This window comes from Taudactylus pleione, unplaced genomic scaffold (assembly GCF_031769625.1).
Source record: "Taudactylus pleione unplaced genomic scaffold, aTauple2 ptg000162l, whole genome shotgun sequence".
Taxonomy (NCBI): Eukaryota; Metazoa; Chordata; class Amphibia; order Anura; family Myobatrachidae; genus Taudactylus; species Taudactylus pleione.
The window spans coordinates 10,208,379-10,234,181 of NW_028284564.1; the positions used below are offsets into that span (position 1 = coordinate 10,208,379).

At 43.1% G+C, this 25,803-nt stretch overlaps 1 protein-coding gene across 1 annotated transcript in view; it reads right to left on the reverse strand.

Annotated features, from left to right (window-relative positions):
• Window positions 1-25,803, reverse strand: part of FBN2 (fibrillin 2) — a 294,460-nt gene that overhangs the window by 262,453 nt on the left and 6,204 nt on the right. The window contains exons 3-4 of the mRNA XM_088475116.1: window positions 10,219-10,317; window positions 8,705-8,800 (exon numbers count right to left, since the gene is read on the reverse strand). Coding sequence (XP_088331242.1) covers window positions 8,705-8,800; window positions 10,219-10,317 — 195 coding nt within the window. The remainder of the gene's footprint in view (window positions 1-8,704; window positions 8,801-10,218; window positions 10,318-25,803) is intronic.

A 25,803-nucleotide genomic window follows, 5' to 3' on the forward strand; every position in this document is an offset into this window, starting at 1 on the left:
GGCTTCTTGTGCTTTGAACTTTTGGACAGTAGGACAGAATTCTCAGCATTTATTTATGTTGGTATGCTTTCTTGAAACTGCACATATAGTCTCTGTGGTTAACTTGTTAGTATTAGACTCTAATGCTACTACCAGGAAGTCATACTCTTTGCATAAGATTTTGCAGCATAGCAACTGCAGCCTTTTCTTCATCTGTAATGATGCCCACTGAAGTAAATTGCTAAGAGATGGATAACATTCTGTCTATATACTCATTCATGCACTAAGCATTGTTGCATACAATGTGCACCTCAAGTTAATTCTACTCATTAACCCTTTATCTTCATAAGCCATTTGCAAAGTTACTCACATATGATGTGTAGTCACTTTCATTTGGATGATGGAATAATTGTGTGATTCCACAGCTAGACCAATCATACCCATAGCACTATCTACTTCTTCTGAGCTTGGATTATAACCAGGGTTGCTAGTAAAAATCCATAACTTAACTTGCTTTAATTGTATCCCCATGGAAAATTTCCATGTACCATAGTTTGCTGCACCTGCAAACTTTTCTAAACTCATGCTGATCCCTGCACTGTACATTTCTCTCATACATGTGAAAAAGATACACAAATGGAATGGTATTTGTATGTTTGCGCCAAGCTGGCTGCTTGGGTGAGATCTCCTAAGGGGGAGGTATCTAACTCCTCCAATAATAAAGCTTACACAAAAATATATCAGGTGTCCCACCGTAGCGCCTGCTCCAAAGAATGATCAATTAATACTTAGCTTATATGTATCACGAATATCTTTGGACTTCTTATCTCCAAATCGAAATGAGGTGTAACCAATGTGTATCGTAATATGTGAAGAAAGACAAAAGAAGAAAAAGATCTAGTGCAGATTGTCTCACCATAAATTCATAAAATACAAATAGAATATTTTCCAAATAATCCTGATGCTATATGCAGAATAAATGCTTGTGTGAAAAATCCTTAATATATAACACACATTTATTCAAAGCACAAATTAATATAAGCACATACAATACAATATACAAAAGGAGCTTCTAGATGAATAATGAGAATCCTTTGAAACATCAATTCACCAGAATTACAGGTGAAGTTGGCCTCCTACCAGAATCCAGGTAAGTAGATGCATATAATAACTGGGAAGATGTAAAAAACCCGGGTTCAGCCTCAGCTATTTGTCCTCATCTATCCCACACCGGTTCTGGATGGATCCTATGGACCCTCTTTGCTGCCAACGCGTTTCTACCATTAAGGTCTTTATCAAGGCAATGAGGGTCTAGTAATGTGGGCCACCTTAAATACCCTTATCAATCAAGAACTGGATTACTGGGAGGAGCCACCTTCTTTACAATATATAATTCAAAACATCAATTCATGTATCACAATATATATAATCATTAAAATCCCCTATACTTATATATTTAAAATTCTTAAATTATCCATATTGCACCAACCCAGAATTTTTTTTAAAAAACGGCATCCATGTCACTTCCGGTAAGCGGGTCCACGTGTGTCCTATCGCGTCTCCTTCCGGTGTTTCACGTGAGACACACGGCACTTTGGGATAAGTAATTCCTTCCCCAGGTGTCCAATAACCATATAGGTGATGTCCGAACGTTATGTCCTTACGACGGACACAAAGTTCCGTCGCTCTGAGCGCAATGGCCGGAAGTACACGTCACGCGGCCTTAAGGATTCTGGGATTTGTAGTCAAAAAGTCCCGCCGCTCCCGGAAGTCCACATAACACTGTGTAAGGATGCTTGGGGCTTGTAGTAGAAATGCCTCACTAGTTCTTAAAGTGACATATCAGTAACCATGCCTTCCATGTGAATCAATACATTGTCAGTGCTTTAATAACAGCTGAAGTTCATGGTTTAGAAAGTCCATTTATCCCATATTAGCCTATCGGAAAAATATATCTGTAAAATAACAAAACGTACAAAATATATTATATAAAGCAGCATTATATTATTAAAGTGACCACATGTACATAATAAATAGATAATAAAAACTCCATATAAATAATGTACTTATAAATAAAACAATTTAATTTAAGAACCATTTAATTTCGAAATCCTTATTGATCCCTCCCGGATGTAAAGTCTTAAGGGAATAGATATAATACATCTCTGCTTTGGCCAACTCATGAGGTAGATTATTATTTCTCCAATTCACTTTTACTTGTTTTAAAACCCCAAATTCTTTGATATCCCCGATATTCTTGTTATGGATATCTTTAAAATGGGATGATAATGCATGGGTCTCTAGACCCTTTTTAATGTTACGGATATGTTCCGCAAGTCTTATCTTTAGGGGTCTGGATGTTCTACCAATGTAATATTTATTGCAATTACATCCTATATAGTATACAACATTTTTTGAGTTGCATGTAGAGAAATCTTCTATTTTTTTCTCTATGCCATTAATCTTTACATTCACACACTTCCTAACCCCCTTAACTGTTTGACACATTGTACATGTACCACATCTCTGAAAGCCCTTAGTGGTGATTCTACCACTAGTCCTAGGGGGTGAAAGTGCACTTTTGGTAACCTTATCCTTAATGTTTTTTGCTCTTCTATAAATGAATCTTGGTTTATCCGGAAGTAAAGGTTTAAGAACTTGATCTGCTTTCAGGATAGGCCAATGAGTTTTCACAATTCGTTCAATTTGCTTATATTGTGAATTGTAATCTGTGATAAACGCCAACTTAAAACCCTCATTAGAATTTTGGATTTGTGTCCTTTTCTCCGTTAGTAATGTATATCTTTCGAGATTTATACACTTTGCCATAGCTACCTGTACCCATAGTGGGTACAAAAAAGAGAAGGTACAGGCAGCTATGGCAAAGTGTATAAATGTCATTTGATTGGAAGTATTTTTAAATGTATAGTCACTGCCTCACTGGTCATCGCATGTGCTATAATATCTGGTATGTGCTATGACTGCTGCTAAATGTTTTAAATCATCCGCAGGCCACAATCATTCCCTCTCTCTGTTCTGTTGTCGTACAACTTACAAGAACAGTCCATGGGAAGTGCAGCTTCCCGGTCTCATGTGTCTGCTTATACTTACTGCAAATTGTGATAGCAAAATGAGTGAGGCTTCTAAGAGAGAAAAAAAAGTGTTTGCAAGGAGAAAATATACACAGAACAAACATGAAGATAACTTCACTTTTGGTAAACAGAAACGACAACAGTTTGTGAGTTCAAATAAAGCTATTTCACTTCATCCACATTTTTAATTCATTCATCCCCATTCGTTTTTGTGTAGAAGTTCATGGGGCAACACAGTCTTTGCCCACCCAAGAGAACTGATGGGGGGGCACCTGCCCCCTCTGCTCCCCAGTTCCTATGCCCCTGATGAGTGGTAGATGAAATTCGTCATTTTTTTGCCACCGTGGTAACCTGGAGACCAGGATTTATTCAATAAAATGTTGGTGGGGCCATTGCCTCTCCGTTCACATTCAGATATCTTTGGGGACTTTGTGAATGTATAATATGTTACACATTGTGACTGCAATATGTAAAAATCTATCACATATTACCACTTATTGCTTTTTTCATTTTTTAGATTTCTTTATATTTTATTTAATATTGATTGTTCTCATGATCCCTTACTGATTTTACACATTTCTAAATGTAATGAAATAGCCTCAATTACCATAAGAGTAGGACAGCTTCTATAGCGAGAATTCTGATATTCTTGTCCTGATTTTACGGTATGCAGTCAGAAAGCTGGCGGGCCTAATCCCGACAGCCGGCTTCCCGACTGCTTAATCCCGGCTAGGGTTAAATGACCAGCGTCTACATCTAGACGCCTGTCATTTTACTGACGCCGGGAGACCGGCGCCCGGTATCCCGATCAAAGTGATGCCCGGCGCCGCTGCGGACAGCCGCTGGGGGGAGGGGGTTAAGTTTAGGGCTCCCGGGGGGGATTTAGGGTTAGGCACCCCCCTGGGAGGTTAGAGTTAGGCTAGGGGAAAGAGGGGTTAGGGTTAGGCACCCCCAGGGGGGACTTAGGGTTAGGCACCCCCCTGGGGGACTTAGGTTTAGGTGGCGGGGAAGGGGGGGTTAGGTTTAGGCACTTAGAGGGGGGATTATGGTTAAGCACTGGGGGGGAAGGTTAGGGTTAGGCACCCTAAAGGAGGGTTAGGGTTAGGGTGGGGGAATAGGTTAGTGAACACTTACCTGGGGACGATCAGGATTTTAATCCTGTTCGGGCAGCCGCTGTCAGGATTTGAACCGCCGGCCAGGGGTCCGGCGGTAAATCATACCGATTCCAATTATACTCATCATTAGAAAATGGGAGCATATTTTGGTGTTATTTTATTCACTTCTGAAATTATTTCCCTGATTTCTCCCTGTTTCTTGAACTACTGAGTACCGCTGAGTACCCCCGCAATGAATGTATATCAAAAATCTCTAACATTGACCAGTTTGTTATATTATTTTTTTTACTAACTTTTAATACAAGTTTGGAATATATTACTGATATAGGGCCTGATTCAGAGCCGGTCGCTATTTGCGGTTGTTCGTTAAAAAAAAAGGGGTGGCTATTCAAATGAACCGTTCGCTCTTTGCGGTCTGTTCACGCCTCTAGGTCTGAACGAACGAACAAAACTTTCGGTCGTTTTTTGGGAAACTACGCCCCCTGGCTGCTCGCATCCTACGTCATGTCCGCTATTTATTCGATTAATCGAGTACATCGACCAGGGTATGAGCTGCTCGCTATTCTTGTGGTTGGTTTTTGCTACCACAATTTTGCGAGCAGTTCTGGCTATAAAATAACCCAGTGACATGCTCAATGATGCTGCTGTTTTAATTATGCACACCCATAAAACGCCCGTTTTGACCTTTAAGAACGCCTGCGATCGGATCTCCACTCCCCGTTTTCAAGCACCTTCCCCTGTTACCACCCACATACGCCTCTTTCTGTCACTCAAATTATCAGGCATTCGCTATTTTGCGAGCACATGAATTTCGACCGCACTGACTGGTTCGCGCATGCGTATAACGATCCGTACGCATGCGCAGTTGAGCAAACATCGCTCGGAGCGAACGAGCGGCCGCTTACGAACGGCTCTGAATCAGGCCCTTAGTTACTGACCAACTAACCATAAGAATAACCTGTTAGTTTTGCTAAATGAACTAAACACAGCATAGCTGCCAACAAAATAATTTCTATAGAAAACTTTTTGGGCAAATGTATTTAATTATGCATGTCATGTTACTGTGTAGGTTTATGCGCTTCACAACCCATGTTGAAATATTGATTGCATTTGTTGCATTTTATATAATTTAATTAAATGGATATTAGCTTGTAATCCTCAGACAATAAGCATAGATTGTGAGAAATGTGTCTACGATGAATGATCGGAGTGTTTGTACTTAGGAATGAGCCCAGTTTCAGATGTGCAGAGTGTACAGTAATGGAAATGTGTAAATATAAGGAAGGTTGTGAACTCTGCTGCTGATGAATCTTTGGGAGTTTACCTATACTCCTTTCACTGAAGTTATAGGAGATCAAAAGCTTGGCCAAGAACCACACACACAAGAGTAAAAAATAAGCCAAGATGGCAGAGAGATAGACGATGAGCAGTGCTCCAAAACTATAAAATGAAAATGTAAAAAGCATATGTTTCATTTTCTGTAATCATCAATACACACAGGGGTTATTACAGGTGCCAGAATCCTCTCGCTAAACTAGACTTACTGATTAAAATAGTAAGAGAAATATTTTTTACTGTGATTTGTAGGCTTTTTACAGCAGAATAGAGATGAGCAACAAGAATTGAGTTTGGCAGAGAAATAGCAGAGCAGATTCTGCACTATATTTGCAGATCGCCCTTTTCGCTGATTTAATAGTCTACAAATAGAGCTGGGTGAACAAATGGTTCTGCTATGTGAAGTGGCTGGGGTAGCACTTGGAACACTTAAGGTCAAATTCCTCTGACAAAACCGTGCAAAATGGTTGCAGCCAAATGAGAATTTGAGCCAAAATTTCATGGAACATCTTTAAACATCTCCCCCAACTCTGCAGCAGGATACATATGTAATGCTTTCCTAATATACTCCAAGTTAGTGCTACTAAACTGTTTATGGGCAGTAACCAATGATGGTCATCCCTGACTGCAGATCTTGAAAAACAGACAGAAACAGTATTTAGGGCTTTTTGCCTTTGATAAATAAATTCAATGGGGTAGATTTAAAGTTATGAAAATCGAACAAAAGCGATCAATGTCGATGTTGTCTGTCTGGGGCTAAAGCAGACATTTACTAATATTTAAAAATAAAAATTCAAACATTTTCTGTTAGTAAATATGTTTATATCTATTAAAATTGACCTTTAGTATATATACCCCTAACAGTCCAGGTATTATATTTGATATTATTGCCCTCTCAAATACCAGGGCTAGAACTGCTGCCAATGGCTTAGTAAATATATTGCTAAAACTCTTTTTCTCCTTCTTAAGCTATAGAAATTTGATGCCACCATAACATGTATTTGGCATAGATCTAACACTTAGGATACAGAGGTGTAGGCAGACAGATAGCACAAATTGTCTGAAGACTTCCAGCTTCACTGTGGAATGTCATTGCTTTCAGTAGATGAGAAACAGTGATCCTATCAATTCCAATATGAGTATAATTTGGAATTATGTAAATTTTGCTCCAAGATTATGCCAGTTATCTGATGTCTCATTCTGAGCCTGATTCGGAGTCGGGTGCAGGTGTAAATGCAGATTCCACCATACTGTGCATGCGCCAAAGAAAGAAATTGCCGTCTGTTCATGTACCAGATCATAAAATAAAATAAAAAGGAATCTCGCTTTGGCGCCTCAGTCCACGCTGCAGCTGGTTGCAGTATTATAAAGGAAAACCATCTCTACAACAAAAACCAATACCTAAAACACTCTGAATATTGCGCTCAGTACGTCTATGAGTTTCTAATGCAACAAAGTACAGTATCTTTTTCTATACACAGGATTGCTTGTAGGCTCTTTCACCTCCCCATGGTATTAAACTTACATGGGAAATTATGTTAGAGAGCGTGGTATACAGAAATGAAGCTTCCCCTTATACCTGATATGTCTTCCTACCTCTTTACCAAATAGTCTTACAAATTGGGGGCCTTTCTATGGGCTGCTTTACAACTTGCCGGTTACACTGACACTGTGCTCACCCTATCTGACTTCCAACAGGCAGACTTGCACACGCTTAAGATTACAGTGTTATTTTAACCCCCTGTAAAGTGGTACCCCAGTCAGTGTCAAGGCTGTAAGTAGCGGTGTAACACTGGCAGAGCGCGGTGCTTTGTGGGCGGTACTGTTGCTACCCCCAGGGCAAGGCTTCTGGCTAGCAGGGTGTCTGGAATGACACCATGCAGTAGTGGACGCTACAGACAGGCAACCTGTCGTAAATACAGCTGCCCGGTGCATCTTAATGTCTCTCTGGGCACTGCTGCAGTTACGGGTGCTAGCAGCTCAGGGTGCTCAGAGTCCTTGTTACGGCTCTGCCCACTGTTTTAGTAATAAAAACATAATGCACGAGGAGCATTTTTACGTTTTCTTCACCCATAACATGTAAACATTTGGAGGAAGATTTAGGAACATTGCTACACCTAAGAAAGACATATCGGGGATAAAGGAGAAGCTACATTTATGTATACAACGTTCTGTAACATAATTTTTCAAGTACATTTAATGCCATGGGGAGGTAAAGGAGGCTACAAACAATCACCTCTATAGGAAGAGACTTAGGGGTATATTTACTAAAGTGAGTTTTTAAAAGTGGAGATGTTGCCCATAGCAACCAATCAGAATCTACTTAACATTTAACCAGAACCTTATAGAATATAATAGCTAGAATCTGATTGGTTGCTATGGGCAACATCTCCACTTCTAAAAACTCACACTTTAGTAAATATACCCCTTAGTTGCATTATAAAATCATAGACACATTCATCACCGTATTCACAGTATTTTTGTATTTTGTATTGTATCGGATCAGATATACGCACAAGGATGGAGTTCGGTAGTGCATACGAATTGATCCAGCCGACGATGGAGCACACTATCTGTAAAATGGCTGTATCTGAGCAACTGGCTGGCAATTATCTGAACACATGGCACTGTTCTGTCTTGTGGGAGTGTTATGGGAGCATTATGGGCATGTATGCCTGTTTGCATGCTCGATCGTAGAGTGTGGACGGAATTTGGATGCCTGCTTCAGACTGATCTTTAGCACCCAGCATGCGGTGGGTGCAAGCCCAGATCCTAATGATGATGGTCATTGCTGCAGACATAAAATCAATGGGTGGGATAGGCTTCCACATGCAGATGCAGATGCATGGATCTTTAGTATACATGGGCGGATTCTCACATTAACATAAAGAAGTAAATAGGCTGCTATGGCCGAACGGAAAAGTGACCTTGGCATGTCCAACTCAGAATCAGGACCACTGTGTGGCCATATATCTTTATATTCTCATGTTTTATTTCTACGTGTGATTTTAAATAATATAATAAACAGATCAACGGATCATTAACATTTATAAGGATTGTGACTGGAAGTCAGCACCAGTGCTGTTGATTACTGTATGTAAAGCAGGACAGACAAATTAGATTTCTTTCAGCAAGCATCTACATATTAATCAAAGAATGATAAGACTCATATACTGTACTTACGTTGCCCACAGTGTGCTCCAATGTAACCTTTATTACAGCGACACTGATCTTCATCACAGGTTCCTCCATTCATGCATCGTATGCTACATTGAGGAACTGCAAAAGTAAGTGAGAAGTTATATACACAGTACATATAGCACTAGAGCAATGTTTAACACCTTTACCTATTTCAGGGAGTAAACCTCAAACAATGTCTTTGCGTACAGTTGCCTAGTACAGTAGCACAAGGTAATGTTACTCATTGTAACTGTGTAGGCTATACGCAAATTCAAGGGCCTGTTCCCATCCTGACCAACATAATACTCTACTCCCAGTGACACGTTGCAGTACATACCCTTCCCACAGGCAATCATATCATGATCAGGTCATCAAACCTCAAGAGTATAAAGGAAATTGGGGAACGAGAAGGCAAACATAGCAACTGTACTGAATAGTGAGCTCTACAAGTTCACTAATAACTACCACCACAGAAAAAGGATATTTAATACAATCATCACAAGGTTATTTTATGAATGTACTGTATCTCTTAATATTAATTTAGAAAGAGAAAAATCACATTAGAGTTAAATATACTAGTTGGGGATCTCTCATTCCCTTCTCTGCTCCCATCACCGCCATGGGACCTGACAGACATCTTCCTAACATTATCCTAAGAGAATAGAAAATGTAATGTACAGAAGCAGTTGCACTATGGAAGCAGCTAACTATTAATGATACAGAAATGTTGATACATTTAACAGATGTTTTTCAATAACTATAGAAAAATAAATAACAGTGTCTGAAGAATACGTCAGTCTGTGTTGTCTGACGTCTGGCAATCTCAGTGTAGATACAGTATTATGGTGGGTACACACTGTGCGATTAAAGTGGACGACTGAACGATAACGATATCGTTATCGTTCAGTCGTCCACTTTATCGTCCATTTTTATCACAAAAACGATGAACGATAACGACGACGCGTGTTCCCACGGGTCGTTCGTCATCATCGTTCATCGGGTTAACATGCAGGCCAACCTGACGATGTCGTCAGGTTGCTGCATGTTGGAGAATGGGGGAAGAGAGCCCAGCGCTGAATGATATCGTTAATGATATCGTTCAGCGGGTGTGCTCAATGTCATGAACGACATTGAGCACACCCTGCCGGGGACACACTAGACGATATCGCTCAGGGAGCATATCGTCTAGTGTGTACGCACCATTACTCTGTATTACTGAGTATTTGGGAAACTACATAAACATGGAAAAATAATAATAGTTCTCGGACTCTATTACATTGGCCAAGTTTAAAAAGTGTGAGAGTTTTCTCTCACATTTTCTAAACTCTCACCCTATTACATTTGGCCCATTATGTGGATTGTTAAATGTTTGAAATTGCTTATTTTTGTATTGACATTAGTGCTGTAACCTTGGAAATGACGATTTTTAATAGCATTGTGATTTTTTTATTAATGATAGAAAATGCTAATTAAAATAATAAAAATCAAATAAAAATATATTTTAAACTGAAACTCACCGGTTTTAGAGACACAGGTTGGGGAAACCTGTCCATTAGAACAAGTGCACATGTTTGGACGGGAACAGAATCCATCATCACAGCTGTTTCTACAGATTGCTAAATAAAAGAAATGGGGTTGTTAAATGTAAGTATATGTGGAATTGCTTTAAACAAACAAGTAAAAAAAAATCAGTGAACTGCTTTTAAGAAACAGCATTTCACAGCGGATGGCTCAGTGCATACAGTGCATACAGTTTTATCCTTCCTGTAGCTCACAGATTTGCATTGCAAGGTGACATATTTTGCACTATGAGAGATGAGTGGTGTGGCGATAGAAGAAACTACAAGTCTGTGCTGAATTTGAATGGTTTCATAAAGTTACTGCATACAATGCAAAACCCCTTAGTTTTACCATCATTTTGCAGGTGGGCTATCCCTTGCCTACAATAAGGAGCTGTTGGCTTATCCTGCAGATCAATCAGAGTTTATTGTAGTGAATGGCGCAATTTAGCACTTTTATTTTTGCAATTAACTGAAATATCCAATACTATTCATGAAATAAACTTATCAGAGATATGTCTCCACTAAATATTTAGTCATGGTGCAATGTTCACTACAATACGTTCTGCTATATCCACTGGTGAAGCGTACTGTGAATCGCAAGTAATAATAATAATTGTATTTATATAGCGTTTTTCTCCAATAGGACTCAAGCAAGCTCATTTTAGAAATAAAATTGAAATTGCAGAATTGCAGCTATTGAGGATCAAATAAGGTGTATATGTACACATGAATACTTCTATTTAATAAAGGAAGATTCCAAAGCTTGTGAGCAGGGCACTCTTACCTCTATGGCTGTCTGTTTGTTATTACCTATTCTTACTTTATTACTGTTTGTTCCCAATTGTAAAGCACAACAACATATGCTGAAATCAATCTCTGATGTATGGGGGCCTTAACTGTTAATAAACAGAAAAACAAGCTGTGCTGAATTGTTTACTTTGTACCCTATGCAGCAAACATATAATCATAAGGTGAGAATTGAATTACTCTTTGGGAGCATCACCCTAAGTTTGTGCAATGTGCAAAGCAGGCTCAATGATATGAAGAAACAGCTATTTATCCATGATCAATTTACTATCCATTTATAAATTATTCCACCATGAGTGCAACTATACATGAGCCATTTACTTTACATTGAAAGAGGGAATCAAATAGGGAGAAGTAACATTTTGAGCAATTTGGCTGCAGTCTCACACAAAGTTAGTTTACTGGAAATGCTATGACTATACACAAATCATTTATGTACATAGTAACACTCCCCCCCCCCTTTTCCAGTGGTTACAAGACTACAGGAGATACACAGAAGCACTGAAGTTGTTACAAGACTACTGAAGATACACAGAAGCAGCAATGCTGGGAGTTATTGTCTTTGAAAATGTATCAGATAAAATGGACTTTGCTAAATTGACACTGGTAAGGGCCGGATCACTATTGTTAGTACATATAAAGTATATTAGCATTTTAGTTTTGGTTGTCCTACAGAGACATAAAAGGTAAAATAAAGAAATATGTTATTACTGTTGAAGGTCTGGAATACATCAGACTGGGTGAACCTGTAAATATTGTCAGCGAATGACCTGGGACAGCCCTTATATACCTGATGTGGAATGTTCCATGTTGACATTACCTAAACAAGTGCTTTACCATTATAATGTTTTTCCTTTGGTGACTCAGTGAGAAAATTACTTTTAATAAATTCTGTTTTATTAAAATTAGATTCTACTGAGGTATATCACTGCTGTCTATATTATTACATTCTAGTGATACTTAATTCTGCCCTTAAACATGCAGACACAAGAGTTTCAGTATATTTTAAGCTCACAGGGCCTGCTTCAGAGACTGTCGCTATGCCGATGTTTTCACAAATGTCCGATCTTTGTGTATGAGTATAAGTCACACTGTGCATGTGTAGCAATGGTCCTGTGTCGGCAGTCTCAGTGAGAATTTATTTGCAAATTGGTTGACATACAGGGACCGTTTGTGGGCAGCATCGGTGGGGTGATGACTCAAATGCAGGCGTATCACACCCAGATGTGTCTCAGCCTGCAACTGCGATCCCAAACACAGTTGCAAAGGCTCTGGCATCTCAGGGCCTGATTCAGACCTGGTCGCAAGCGCTGAGCGCTTGCAACGGGTCGATGGTTGCCCACAGCGCATGCGCACGACAGAGCTGGCTCCGTCGTTCGCGTACGCGAGACCCGACTCCGGGTCTCCCACCAAAGGGGGCGAGCTGTCGATGTTGAGTGACAGCTCGCCCACTTTGGTGGGCGGGCCGGGAGGGTGGCTGCCCAAGAGGAGGCGTTCCCATGTGAACGTCTGCAGTTTGGGGGATGGCCCCACTGACATCACGAGTGATGTCAGTGGAGAGATTCCGGCTCTGGGGTTTGCCGCTACGAGACTCTACCATAAGGGTCTCGTCGCAAGCCCGATGGTCGCGATGGTCTTGACCATCACGACCATCATCATGGCTGCTCGCAATAGCTGTGGGTGGTCACCCACAGCTATGCGAGCGGCCAAGAGGCCAATCCACAAAAAAAATATAGCCCGGCCCTGATTCAGAGCGAGCGCTCTGTCAGAGCGAGCAGCTCTCAATCAGGCCCTCAGTTCCAACGGCCATTCTGAGTAAAAATAGGGTTACACAGAAGTTCTATGATCGTCCCATGTGCGACCAATCTGGGATGCCGCAGGTGAGTGTTTCAAGTACCAATGGCTGCTCCATTTGCATATTTACGCACATCTACTGCATACAGGATTGCAGCTGTGACAGCCTCTAACAGCCACCTGCAATAATAAAAAACACATCTCTCATCCATACAGCCCCCCCAAATACCTGTACCACTACTTTAAACCCATTTTCCAGCACTTTTATTTTTTTACCCCAAAAATTACATAATTATTCACCAAATGAAGCTAATTAAAAAATAGTTTTTGTCTAATTAGTCATTAAGGTGGCTGTCCCAGTGGTTCTGAACTAAGGACCTGATTCTGTAAGGATCGTAATTGTAAAGCTGCACTCAGCTTTACAATTACAATAAGGCTATAGATATGATGTATGCACTCAGGCAGCTTTGCAATTGCGATCCTTGCAGATATGGTAATGCAGCAGGAGACATCACGCCTCCTGTGCATTGTCCAACACAGCATTGGTTAATCTGCGTACCATGGGGTCACGCAGCTGGCCACCGCAGTTTACAGGAAGAGGCCAGGAAATCTCCATCACCCGACAGAGATCCTGGCTTATTTCTTCCCCCGCAATGGCGGCGACACGCCTCCGTTTCGGGAAGCGGAGGGCATCGCCGCCCTCTGCCCGCCCCCAAACAGCAGCAGCGGCCTTGCAGACCCATTCTGCACATGTGCAGAACGGGTCCGGCGACTGCACAGACTCCCGAACATCCCGAACTAACGTGCACTGTTGAATCAGGCCCTAAATCCCGACATTTTTAGGCAAAAATAGGGGTTTTGCACAACTTATCACCTGCTCAGGAGGTGGTGATAACTTATTGAGACTTTATGCAGTATTCGCACCTGTGAAAACCCATGGTTAATAGGATTGTGCGATTAGCATTTTGTGTGAAAAGTTAGCACCAGTGAAAACTTTTTGATAAAATGTTGCTTATCGCGGCTAATTGAATACCCCATAAATCTGTATTAATGACATACACAGGGAGCTCTCTATTGCACCATTTGTCCAGAATAAATGTGTTCCTTCTGAATGTTGTAGTCCGCAAGTACATATTTCCTACTATACTTGTTATGCTTATTTCAAACACTCTTTTGAGAGTACCTATATTATTTATTCTGATTACATAGATGAGGATTCAATGATATAATATATATTAAATAAAATAATATAATATAAGGAAGTGGGTAGACTGACGTGATTTTTTAAAGTCTTTTCACCAGTTCTGTAACTGGGCTGACTAATGCCCTGTGCAGTCCTCTCCTCAGCGCATGACATTATGATGTCATTCAGAAGGGGCGGGACCGCCAGCACTGGTAAGATCAGCAGTGCCCGAAGCATCCTCGCTGCAGTCTACATGTGTGAAGCATCGAAATGACGCTCTGGGCAAGACTGCAGCAGCGATTCTGGCCAAGTGGCACTTGCATCTGGCTATCAGGTTGCCGTTCCACACTCACGTGGCACCTGCCTCTGGCTAGCATGGTGAACTTCCTAGTGAAGTGGACAGAATTAGGAGAATTTCCGCGGCAATGGCGCATGTCCGTGCAGGGGGCGGGGCTTAATGATGCGATTCTACATGATTTGCGCCTTTTGGCTTAATGACAAAATTCATAAGATCCCGCCCCCATCGCCACCCACCTGCCTCTCCTCCCAGGGCTTCTCCCGGGGAAGAGATAGCAAAGGTAGGCAACTATGTTTTTACATGAGGGCATATTTATCACAGTGCTTCACATTCCAGAGCTTGGTAAACCGACAACATAGCAGCCTCCATAAAAAGCTGTGGAGGCTGCTTTGCATTTGGAAATGGAAATATCTGATGTGTTTTCGGGGTTATCCCGCAAATATCAATTGTTAAATAGGCCCCATAAACATGTACAGGTACAGGTTTCACATAATAATGATTAGAGCTAGGTACACATCTATACAGTCAGCATTTGATGCAATGGTTCGGTCGACCCAACTCCAGATCGAATGCCCCGACCACAGTACCGATCACGCACATACACACCTATACAATTTTACGGCAAGGGTATGTAATGCCAGCTGTCGGGATGCCTCCTGTCAGAATACTGACAGCGGCATCACGATGGTTGGTACTCCCCTTCATGCCTATACCAAATCTTCCCCCTTAGTGCCTAACCCTAACACCCCCAGTGGTGCCTAACACTAACCCTCCCCCCTAGGAGTGCTTAACACCTCCAGTGGTGCCTAACCCTCCCCCCTAGGGGTGCCTAACCCTAATTCCCCCCCAAAACCTAACCCTAACCCCGCTACGCTCCCTAAACCTAACCCCCCCTGTGGCTAACGCTAAGGGCGCCCCAGGCTTAACTCGTTCAGCTTGGCATCCTTCGGCGTTCCGGCATTGGGATGAAGATAAGTGTTGCTATCTTAAGTCCCTTGTGGGATTTGGTTGTCGGTATTGAGACCGGCGGCATCGCAACCGTCGGTCTCATAACTACATCCCCAATTTTGCTTGCGATGTTCAATTCCCCTCCATCCACACTATTGAAAGAAATTGATTGTACCAGCATATACACTCTCCCATTTCAGGCTACAGTCACAGCAGATGTAAACAGAATTATTATATTATATTATTATGCCATAAGGGTAGTAACAAAGTGATTATTCACCATATATTTAATGTTTAAATATTATTCCATATTTTATGGTATTTTTCAAGGTACATATTAAGAGGAAAGAGGGACATGGTGTAGACTCATGCTTGGTTTGTGATGTGAGCGGCCAAGGAGCATTTTACGCCACTTATTGGCTAACGCTTGTGCATCGGGACTGCATACACACCTATACAATCCAATATCGAGAGAACGGTCCGATGATTGTATAGGTGTGTACCTAGCTTTAGACACTCATATGAATTTAGTCCACTTGTCATTCCAGGGATTAGGTTATAGCAGGAGTATTCAACATGTGGCCCTCAGCTGTATAGAACTACACATCCCAGCATGCCCTGCCACAGTTTTAGCATGCCCTAATAGAAAAAATGTTGCAGGACATGCTGGTATATGTAGTTCCACAGCAGCTGGAGGAACGCATGTTGAATACCTCTGGGTTATTGGCTTCATGAATGAATAGAGAGGCAATGTGGGCAGCACAGACGGTGTAATGGTTAGCATTACTGCCTCACAGCACTGAGGTCGTGGGTTTGATTCCCACCACGGCCCTAACTGTGCGGAGTTTGTATATTCTCCCTGTGCTTGCGTGGGTTTTCTCTGGGTACTCCAGTTTCCTCCCACACTCCAAAAATATACTGGTAGGTTAATTGGCTCCCAAGAAAATTGACCATAGTGGGTATGTTTGCGAGCATGTGGTAGGGAATATAGGCCCTCATTCAGAGCCGTATGCTCTGAGCAGAGCGCACGCTCTGCATGAGGGCCGGGCTCCATTTTCATGGAGCGTCCTCCTGGACGCTCGTATAGCTGTGGGTCACCACCCACAGGCTATACGAGTGTGCATTTTGATGGCCGCGATGGTCGTGACCATCGCGACCATCGAAATTGCGAGCCGGAGCCTGCGGTTGAGGTTTTCAACCGCAAACTCCGGAGTGATTTTGGCTCTATCAGAGCCAAAATCACTCCCACTGACATCACTAGTGATGTCAGTGGGCCGGCTTCTGACGGGAGGCGTTCCCGTGGGAACGCCCCCGTCAGGGAGGCACGCCCCCGGCACGCCCACCAAAGGGGGCGTGCTGTCAATCAACATTGACAGCACGCCCCCTTTGATCGGACACAACGAGCGAAGGAAAGTCCTTCGCTCGTCGTGTCTGGCGCATGCGCACGACGGAGCTCCCTCCGTCGTGCGTATGCTCAGTGCAGACCATCGACCCACTTGCGAGCGGACAGCCGCTCGCGAGTGGGTCTGAATCAGGCCCATAGATTGTAAGCTCCACTGGGGCAGGGACAGATGTGAATTGTAAGATATTCTCTGTAAAGCGCTGTGGAATATGTGTGCGCTATATAAATAACTGGTAATAAATAAATAAATGTGGGTCAGTGGAAAAATAAATACTGTGGAGGCAGCAGAGGACACACAAGTCCTACACAGCTTTGTCAAGTGCGGCGCCCATATAATTAACAAGTACTATCATTTTTGCCAGATATGGCCGGGAGCTTCACATAGATATCCCATAGATACACAGTAAAGGCCGTAAAAATATTAAAATAAATACAGTACTATTGAAAGCATTTCATATGCTGCCAAGCTATATATTGTTTTTAAAAGTGATTATATCCTTGCCAATTATAATTGTTGTTCTATATTTTTTAAATATTGTTTTTCTTAAATAATGTCTGATTGATGTAAATACAGTGTTACTTACCACTTATCTAATGGTAACGTTTCCAAAATAAAGTCTAAGGCACAAAAAGTATACACAGATGGACAGACCTGCTGAAATTGGATTTAATACAATATTTGATTTTCACACAAATCTGTTATGATATGATATACAATATGTATATTTTATTGTAAGTTGATGGTGTGGCTCAGTAGACTTTTAACCAAGACAATAGAAGATCTGAAGTGAATTTTAGCTAGAATTGCAGTTTTAGTTCCCAGTAATGACTGCCAAACCTCCATGGGAGTTATTTAGACCTGGAAACATTTTGGGCTCATAGTGCTTCAAGATTGCTCCAGTGCGAGGACAGCTGCTGCAAATAGTATCTGTTCACGCGATACACTGGAACTAAGCCTGGTCTGAACTGAGTGCATGCATGCACATGGAAAGCACCAGCACAAGCGAAGGATCAGACCAGATCCCTCTTCGTAACCTGGCACTCCTTCCCATTGGAAGTAGCAGGGCTCCGGGAACCAATGCCATCTGAAGGTGAAGTAGATTTTCATTGTCAAACTTAGTGAAAATTTTTATTTTCACTTATATTAAGGGATGAAGAATGGGCCCCATTAAGTTATGGCACAATATACTGTAAAGCAGGGTTGCCTACCTTTAACATTCTCTTCCCGGGAGAAGCCCGGGTAAGAGATGCAGCAGGGGGCCGACGGGGGTGGGGCTTGACGATTCGCGTCATTAAGCCCTGCCCCCTCACGGTAAAATTGCCGCGATTGGGCACAATTTACATAGGGGGCGAGGACAAATGCTGTGATTCATGCAGAATCACAGCTTAAGCCCCGCCCCCTTCACGGAGACCCGCGATTGCCGAGGGTATTCTCCTAATTCTGCCCACTTCACTAGGAAGTGGGCAGAATGCGGGAGAAATGCCTACCCTTCCGGGGGTGCGGGGGGTTACCCGAAAAATCGGGAGCCTCCCGCGAAAACCGGGAGGGTAGGCATGTATGCTGTAAAGACCTACAGGTAGTGATGCATAATTATAGGGAAATACAGATTTACTGGATGCCCACAGAGCCATTTTATACCACAACTTAGCTTAATTTTTTCACTTCCTCAGAGGTGGCAGAAACTTAATGGTGGCCATTACTTTCCAACCTATTTGTGTGCCACACAGTTGCATAACATTTGTAATCAATGAAGGAGATGAACTGAGAATGATAGTATCCTGAACTGTGAATCCATATTTTAACTTTTTAACATCCATTTCATGGTCCTATATCTGAAAAATGTGAACATCCACACTAATAAGCAGAATGGAGGTAGTATTAATGGCATATGTACATATGCACTATACATCTACATTTTATGTCCAGTTAATAAATGGCATTTTGTGTCTCCATGTGTTCCCTGTAAACAGAACTGTACATTTCCTACTACAGGCATGTTGACAGAAGTTAACTGCGCATACATTTATCAGTACAATTTACAGTATATTAGCATGGAAAATGGTTGTTGTCTTTTCTTACATTACTAGATATCAAATCTAGTAATATTGGGTGAATTATTGTAAGGCACATTTGGGGGCATTAACGCATTTTGCTATTTTGGGGCATTATTGTGTGTCTTATGAAGTGGGGGTATTACTGTGTGCTATATACCAGTTGCGGCATTAGTGAGTAGCATATTACCAGTTGGGGGCATATTACCAGTTTGGGCATAAGTGTATGGCATAGGAGGCAGTGAGGGGGATGTGCCCCAGCGCTCACACTATACAATGCAGAAATCACCGGCATTGTACAGTAGGGGGGCGTGGTTATGATGACGCAATTCATCCAAGTTTTTTTCAGAAGACTAGGCATGTGTGGCACAGATGTGTGGCATATTACACATCATAAAATCATTCAAAATAGAATTATTTCAAGATATGTTTATTAGTTTTAGTGTTTCTTAGAATTATTTTTTTTCAGCAAAGAATCCTTACCTAAATGCTGGGAGTAAACTGAGAGAAAGCATTTTGTGGCTCTTCTTTCAAAGTAATTTCCTTTTCATGGCACTCCTTGCAGAAAGTTTAAATGCTCCTGGTATAGAGTGTATAAGGAAATCCTATGAGGCTGAGCTGCATCAGTTGGTAAGAGGAGCTGAGTCCTGATTGGTGGAGATCATCACATGCTCCTCCAGTACCCCATGCCTCATGGGATTGATTAAATCTGTGTAGTGTCTAAAATCAGGAATTATGCACGGACTGGGTGACCAAGCAGCCAATTTAATCATTGTGTAATTACTGTAATCTTTTCTTAAGGTCTTTAAACTTTTTTTTTTTATCATTACAGTAAAGCTGTTCTTAGCTTCTTTGAAACCAAGGGGTATATTTACTAAAGTGTGGGTTTTTAGAAATGAAAATGTTGCCCATATCCACCTATCAGATTCTAGCTATTATAATCTAGAAGGTGCGAGATAAATGTTAAGTAGAATCTGATTGGTTGCTATGGGCAAAATCTCCACTTATAAAACATGCACTTTAGTAAATATACCCCCAAGGGGTCAAATCAATTAGGTACAAGTTGGGTTCTGCAATCTGTTCTCATGGCAAACTCGCACCACAAATTTAATTTGCAATTCAATTGCAAACTTGCATTGGTTTTTCAGAGGAAACTTGTGTTTGCTATAGAGATACTCCCTCAGCAGGTGACAAGGTAGGGAAAATCTTTATTTTAAGGGACATAGGGCCTGATTCATTAAGGGTCGCTATTGTGATCGCAGCTCTGTAATCGCACGTAGGTCTATAAGCTAATGATTGCTATCGCGACTGCCAGCATAGAGACCCCCACTGCTACCGTTATCTCACATCCATAATAACTTGCAAACCTCCATAAACATCGGTAACACTGAGTACAATCGGCCCTTCGTGCAGAATTACAGCAGCCCTGACCCTGCTTAGAAATTGCTAACCTTGTTGCACGTAGTGAGTTCACAAGCTGCGTATGCAATCGTAATGGCTAATTTATGCACACCGTTCAAACGGCGTTCAAACGGTCAGGCATGCCTGCATTTCTCGGGCCACCTCCCTGTCACCACCCCTAAACGTTCACTGCCTGTCAATCACTCTGTGATGGCTCTGCATGGTCTCCGTGATCGCAGTGCGATCGCAGTGGTGCCTTCACGCACGTGCACTGCGATGCATACACAAGCGCAGTACACAACAATTGCTTTAGCAATAGCAATCCGTAATGAATCAGGCACATAGTGCAGAACCTCTGGTACACCCCTCCTAATGAATAATCATGCAATTGGAGGGATTTAAATAGCATTATTTGGCCAATAAAGACGTATGTTTTCAGGAGAATTTCTCTAAAGAGCTCAATATTGGGTTAAATTATGTAGAGGTGTTGTGCAGATGCGAGCTAAAAGAGATTCAGATTGTCAACATATATCTTGCCTCCTTTCGCACTAAGCAACCCTTCTAGTAGCACCATGCCGAGCGTCTTTTTGCTCAACTTTTTCCCTTAAAATACATCGTATTCGCAAAATGATATGAATAGGACTCGCAGCTTATGCTGATTAAAATATGTGACATGCCTATATTCTGTGTGCGACTGCATGGTATCTGCATGCAAAATGCTATGTTACAGTGACACAGCCGCTGACAGTGTAACGTAGCATTTTGAATGCAGATATAATATGGTTTCCCCACTTTTTGATGCTATTCTCCCAGGTCGCATTTTATAGAAAAGTCGCAAGTCCTAGCCGCAAATTGGCATTACTAATTGAATCTCGCATTTCTCGGGTGCGCGCATTCGTGCAATGTCTGTGAGTTTCATGAAACAAACTTGCACCTAATTGAACTGACCCCCACCTGGCACCTCTCCCATTCCAGAAGCTATTAGTAGTCCCACCCACTAGAGGCATTTTCTGCACCAATAACTGACAGCGTATATGTAAACAATGGCTTCACTATGGGGGTGCAGGGCGTGCGGGCCCCAATGGAATACACCCTCGGAGGGGGTGACACCAAAATGCCGGCTCCTCCTCAGTGACAAGAGATGGGTGCTGCAGTGTGACATTCTCCTGCAGCACTCACCTCCTGTCACAGAGGAGGAGCTGGCAGGGCAGCAAGTACTAGTCTCTGGGGGCAGCCAGCATGTCCGCGGATTCCACAAGGCCACGCCCCTTATTGTTGACAACGTCCCCTTTTTTGGGCACAAATGGCTTTGCCGCAAGGGGGGGATAAAGTGTGCGCACGGTGCCACCAAACCCGGTGACACCACTGTATGTAAAAATCAACCAAGAAAGCTACACCTACAGTATGGAGCAAAAACTGACTAAATATTTTATATCCTACAGATATATATATCTATCATATTTGATAAAAGACAGGACTCATGATCTTTAAGGCAATAAATGATACATGTATAGAAACCTTTCAGGTCAATTAATGAACTTTCATATTTTATGTAAAGAACCAGAGTGCCATCTTTGTTTTGGAGAATGTGTGGTTTATTAGTGCAGGTGTTGGGGCAAGCATGATACTACAGTATTAAGGTGCCCATACACGGTGCGATTTGCATACCATGCGATCTTGTATGCAATCGCCCTTGCACTCTCTCCAGCAGCTGAGCTGAAAAGCTGCACGATGTTCACCCAATCTATCGTGCACAATCTAAGAGTTCGATATGACACAGATGAATGTAGCACGGACCAGGGAGATCCATTCTACATGCATCTGTGTCATTGACACAGAGCATGGATGGGAGAGAGACCCGTCTGTGCTGCTGTATATTTCTGTGACACAGATGCATGCATGGACCAGGAGATCCGTGCTACATGCATCTGTGTCTTTGACACAGAGCACTGATGGGAGAGAGACCCGTCTGTGCTGCTGCGGTAAAAAAAAAAAAACCTGTGTAAAAAAAATGGCGTGCCCCTCCCCCCCAAAAAAGAGCAACCAGCCCCGGGCTTTTAGTGACCCAGTGCTGGTTGTGCTTAAATACAGGGGACAAACGACGTAGGGGTCCCCTGTACTTAAGCACAACCAGCACTGGGCTAGTCAGAACCAGCCCTGGTTGCCAAAATACAGGGGACAGCCAACGTAGTGGTCCCTCGTACTTTGAGCAACCAGCACTGGGCTCTGATCCGGTCCTGGTTCTGGAAATACAGGGGGAAAATTGAGTAGGGTCCCCCTGTATTATCCAGAACCAGCACCTGACTTTTTCTAGAGGGGGGCTACTGCCACAGCCAGGGGAGCCCTTTCACCGGGCCCCCCAGCCGAAGCATTAACCCTGACTGCTAGTCAGCCCAGGCCGGGGATGCCTGGGGATCCCATCTGTGTCAATGACACAGATGCATCTAGCACAGATCTCCTGGGCCATGTGTGCATCTGTGTCATTGAAATACACAGCAGCACAGACGGTTCTCACTGACCCGTCCATGCTTCTATGTCAATGACACAGATGCATGTAGCACGGATCTCCCTGGTCCGTGCTACATGCATCTCTATCATGCATGATGTGCACAAACACCGTACGATGTTTGTCACAATCTTACTGCAGGTTCAGTTGATCTGCGATGACGATACATGACGCCGGGGATGCGCATCGGCATCATAATTGTACTCGAATACGGCACTTTTTACACAATTGGTTGAATGGTCGAAAATGGACAAATCGTGTAAAAAAATCACACACTCAACACACACAAATTATATATAATTATAAGTGGTCAGAGTGCTGGAAACCTGGCTCAATCCCAGAAAGGCTGGTTTACTGCTATGGTCCTGTCTACTTACTATATTTCACACAAGCCCCTGTCTTCACTTGCTTCCATTAAACAGATGGAGGGTAGCAAAATGGCAGGGCTCTCCAGGTTTTGGTCAACAGCATGATAATAAAAAAACGTTGAGGTTATGTTCAGAGTAAGTGTACATGGATTGGAGAGGGCGAGGAGCTGAAACTGGGGGATGCAGTCAGGAAGCCATCGGTCCAAATGCTTAATGTTTAATCCCGACAGGGGACTAATGATAGGCGTCAAAATCCTGTTTCAGGGCTCCCGTGGGGACTCAGGGTCAGGCACCCCCCGGGAGGGTTAGGGTTAGGCTAGGGCAAGGGGGGGGTTAGGGTTAGGCACCCCAGACGGGAGGTTAGGGATAGCCACCACCCTGGGAGACTTAGGTTTAGGCTGCAGGGAAGGGGGGGTTAGGCTAAGGCACTAGACCTGGGAAGGTTAGTGTTAGGCACCCCTAAGGGAGGGTTAGTGTTAGGGGGGGGGAATTAGGTATAGGTAGTGTACTTACCAATCGGGATCTTGATGCCTGCCGGTCTACTGCTGTCAGAAATTGAACCGCCGGGCATAGATCCGGCGGTCATTCATACTGACCCCAAAACTGGTACCTTGCCTAGAGCCTCATGCAGTCTTACATCAGCTCTGTGTAAGAGATAAGCCTCTAAAAAGTGTATATGTGAATATGTTCATGTCTATGGGCTCTATTCATCATGTTAATTATCGGGTCACATTCGGGTCACATTCCTACTCACCGCGAGTGCCAGAGCAATTCATCATTGCTCCGGCGCCGAGATGGTTGATCCGAATATCAGCTGTCTCCCCTCAACTTTTTACTGCTCCTTTCGGAGCAGTGTAATTAGCGCGCATACGTGACCTACAGTTCACACATGTGCACAAGAACCCCGGCGTCCGGCGGAAGGAGCCAGACAGGGGCCAACTGATCTCCTTCCTTAGGGAAGGAACGGGATGCGGAAGCACTCGCAATCTGAATCTGGCAATGCTCCTGCAGTCAAGCTCTGCAAGTATTGTATTTTCGGAGCTTAATGAATACTCTACCCATACTAGTGTATGTGGAAAGCGGGTCATACTGGGAGAGAAGAATGCAAGTAGAAGATACTGTATCTGTGATAATTCCTGCTTTACCTTTTTGATGAATGGCCTGAAAACTTAATTTCTGCAATTGCTGCTTTTGTAGAAAATAACATGAATTCATCCTCTCTTTACAATGCTAACACTTGCCCACCCCTCTCCTGGTGTCTCTACCTCTCTTGGTGTAAAACAATGTAAATCTATAATATAAAAAACCCTGAAATATTGTTGCATTGTTACATGCTGCATGGGTGGTTCATTGCATCATCCCATCTGCATCCGCAAATGGGTGTACACACTGGGGGTCATTCAGACCCGCTCGCGAGCGCAGGACGCTCGCAAGTGGGTCGATGTTGCCCCACTGCGCATGTGCACGACGGAGGGACCTCCGTCGTGCGCATGCGCGAGACCCGGATAGCGACGGGCTCTCCGTCGCTCCGGATCTCACACCAAAGGGGGCGTGCTGTCGATGTTGATTGACAGCACGCCCCCTTTGGTGGGCGTGCCGGGGGCGTGGCTGCCAGATGGAGGCGTTCCCTTGGGAACGCCTACCGTCTGAAGCCGGCCCCACTGACATCACTAGTGATGTCTGTGGGAGTGATTTTGGCTCTGATAGAGCCAAAATCACTCCAGGGCTTGCGGCAGCGAGACCCTACTACAGGGTCTCCGTCGCAAGCCCAATGGTCGCGATGGTCTTGACCATCGCGACCATTATCATGGATGCTCGCATAAGATGTGGGTGGTCACCCACAGCTATGCGAGCGTCCTGGAGGAGGGCCCTGATTCAGAGCGAGCGCTCTGGTCAGAGCATTCGGCTCTGAATCAGGCAGACTGCACGATCCATATGATATATAATTCGGATCTGCATCGGAATGATATATCATGCAATGGATCGCATAGTGGTGTACCCCACTTTACAGTAGCAGAATGGAAATGCGTATTTTACGCAAATTGGTGTGTATCCAACTTTAAATGAGACCATGTCTTTGAGGTGGTATGAGGATTTCCTGTTTTTAGTGCTTTATTAATGGTTATCGTGCAATAGTTAGATTTAATACATGATATAAAATAATTTCATCTAATGCTGGGCATACACTATACAGTTATCGGGGCAATCCGCCCGATATCAGCAGATCGCCCCGATAATTGTACTGTGTGCAGGCGACCAAGGGTAAAATATTGATTGGTCGGGCAAGCTGGACCGTCCAGCATGCCCGTCCGATGCGATATTTTGTAAGTTAAATGTCAGCCACATTGGGCAGTGTATGCCCAGCCGCAGCAGATATCGGGGCCAATACACTGTGAGATATCTCACAGTTTATGCTTGTGATATCTGCTGGGTGTCAGGCTGCCAGATAAAATGTCTGTTGGTCTGAAAGGCATTTTATCTGGCAGTGTATGCCCAGCATAAGTAAATGAAGGAAAACAGATGTTTATCAAACTGTTCTCATAGTGGCATGAAGTCCACCTTTCCCCAACCTCTGAAACCAGAAGAACATCTGCTCTTTGCTTCTTTTCACAGAATATCAGACTGGTCCCTCAGGCTAATAGAAGGTTGTTGCTAGATAATGGTGTCTTCTCACTGCTGTGGTTAGACATCCATAAAGTAAGCTACAGCTTGGGCAGCCTAAACAATTTATGGTGCAGCTCAGAGCTCATAAAGTGGCTTGGTGTTCCTAGGGTAACATAT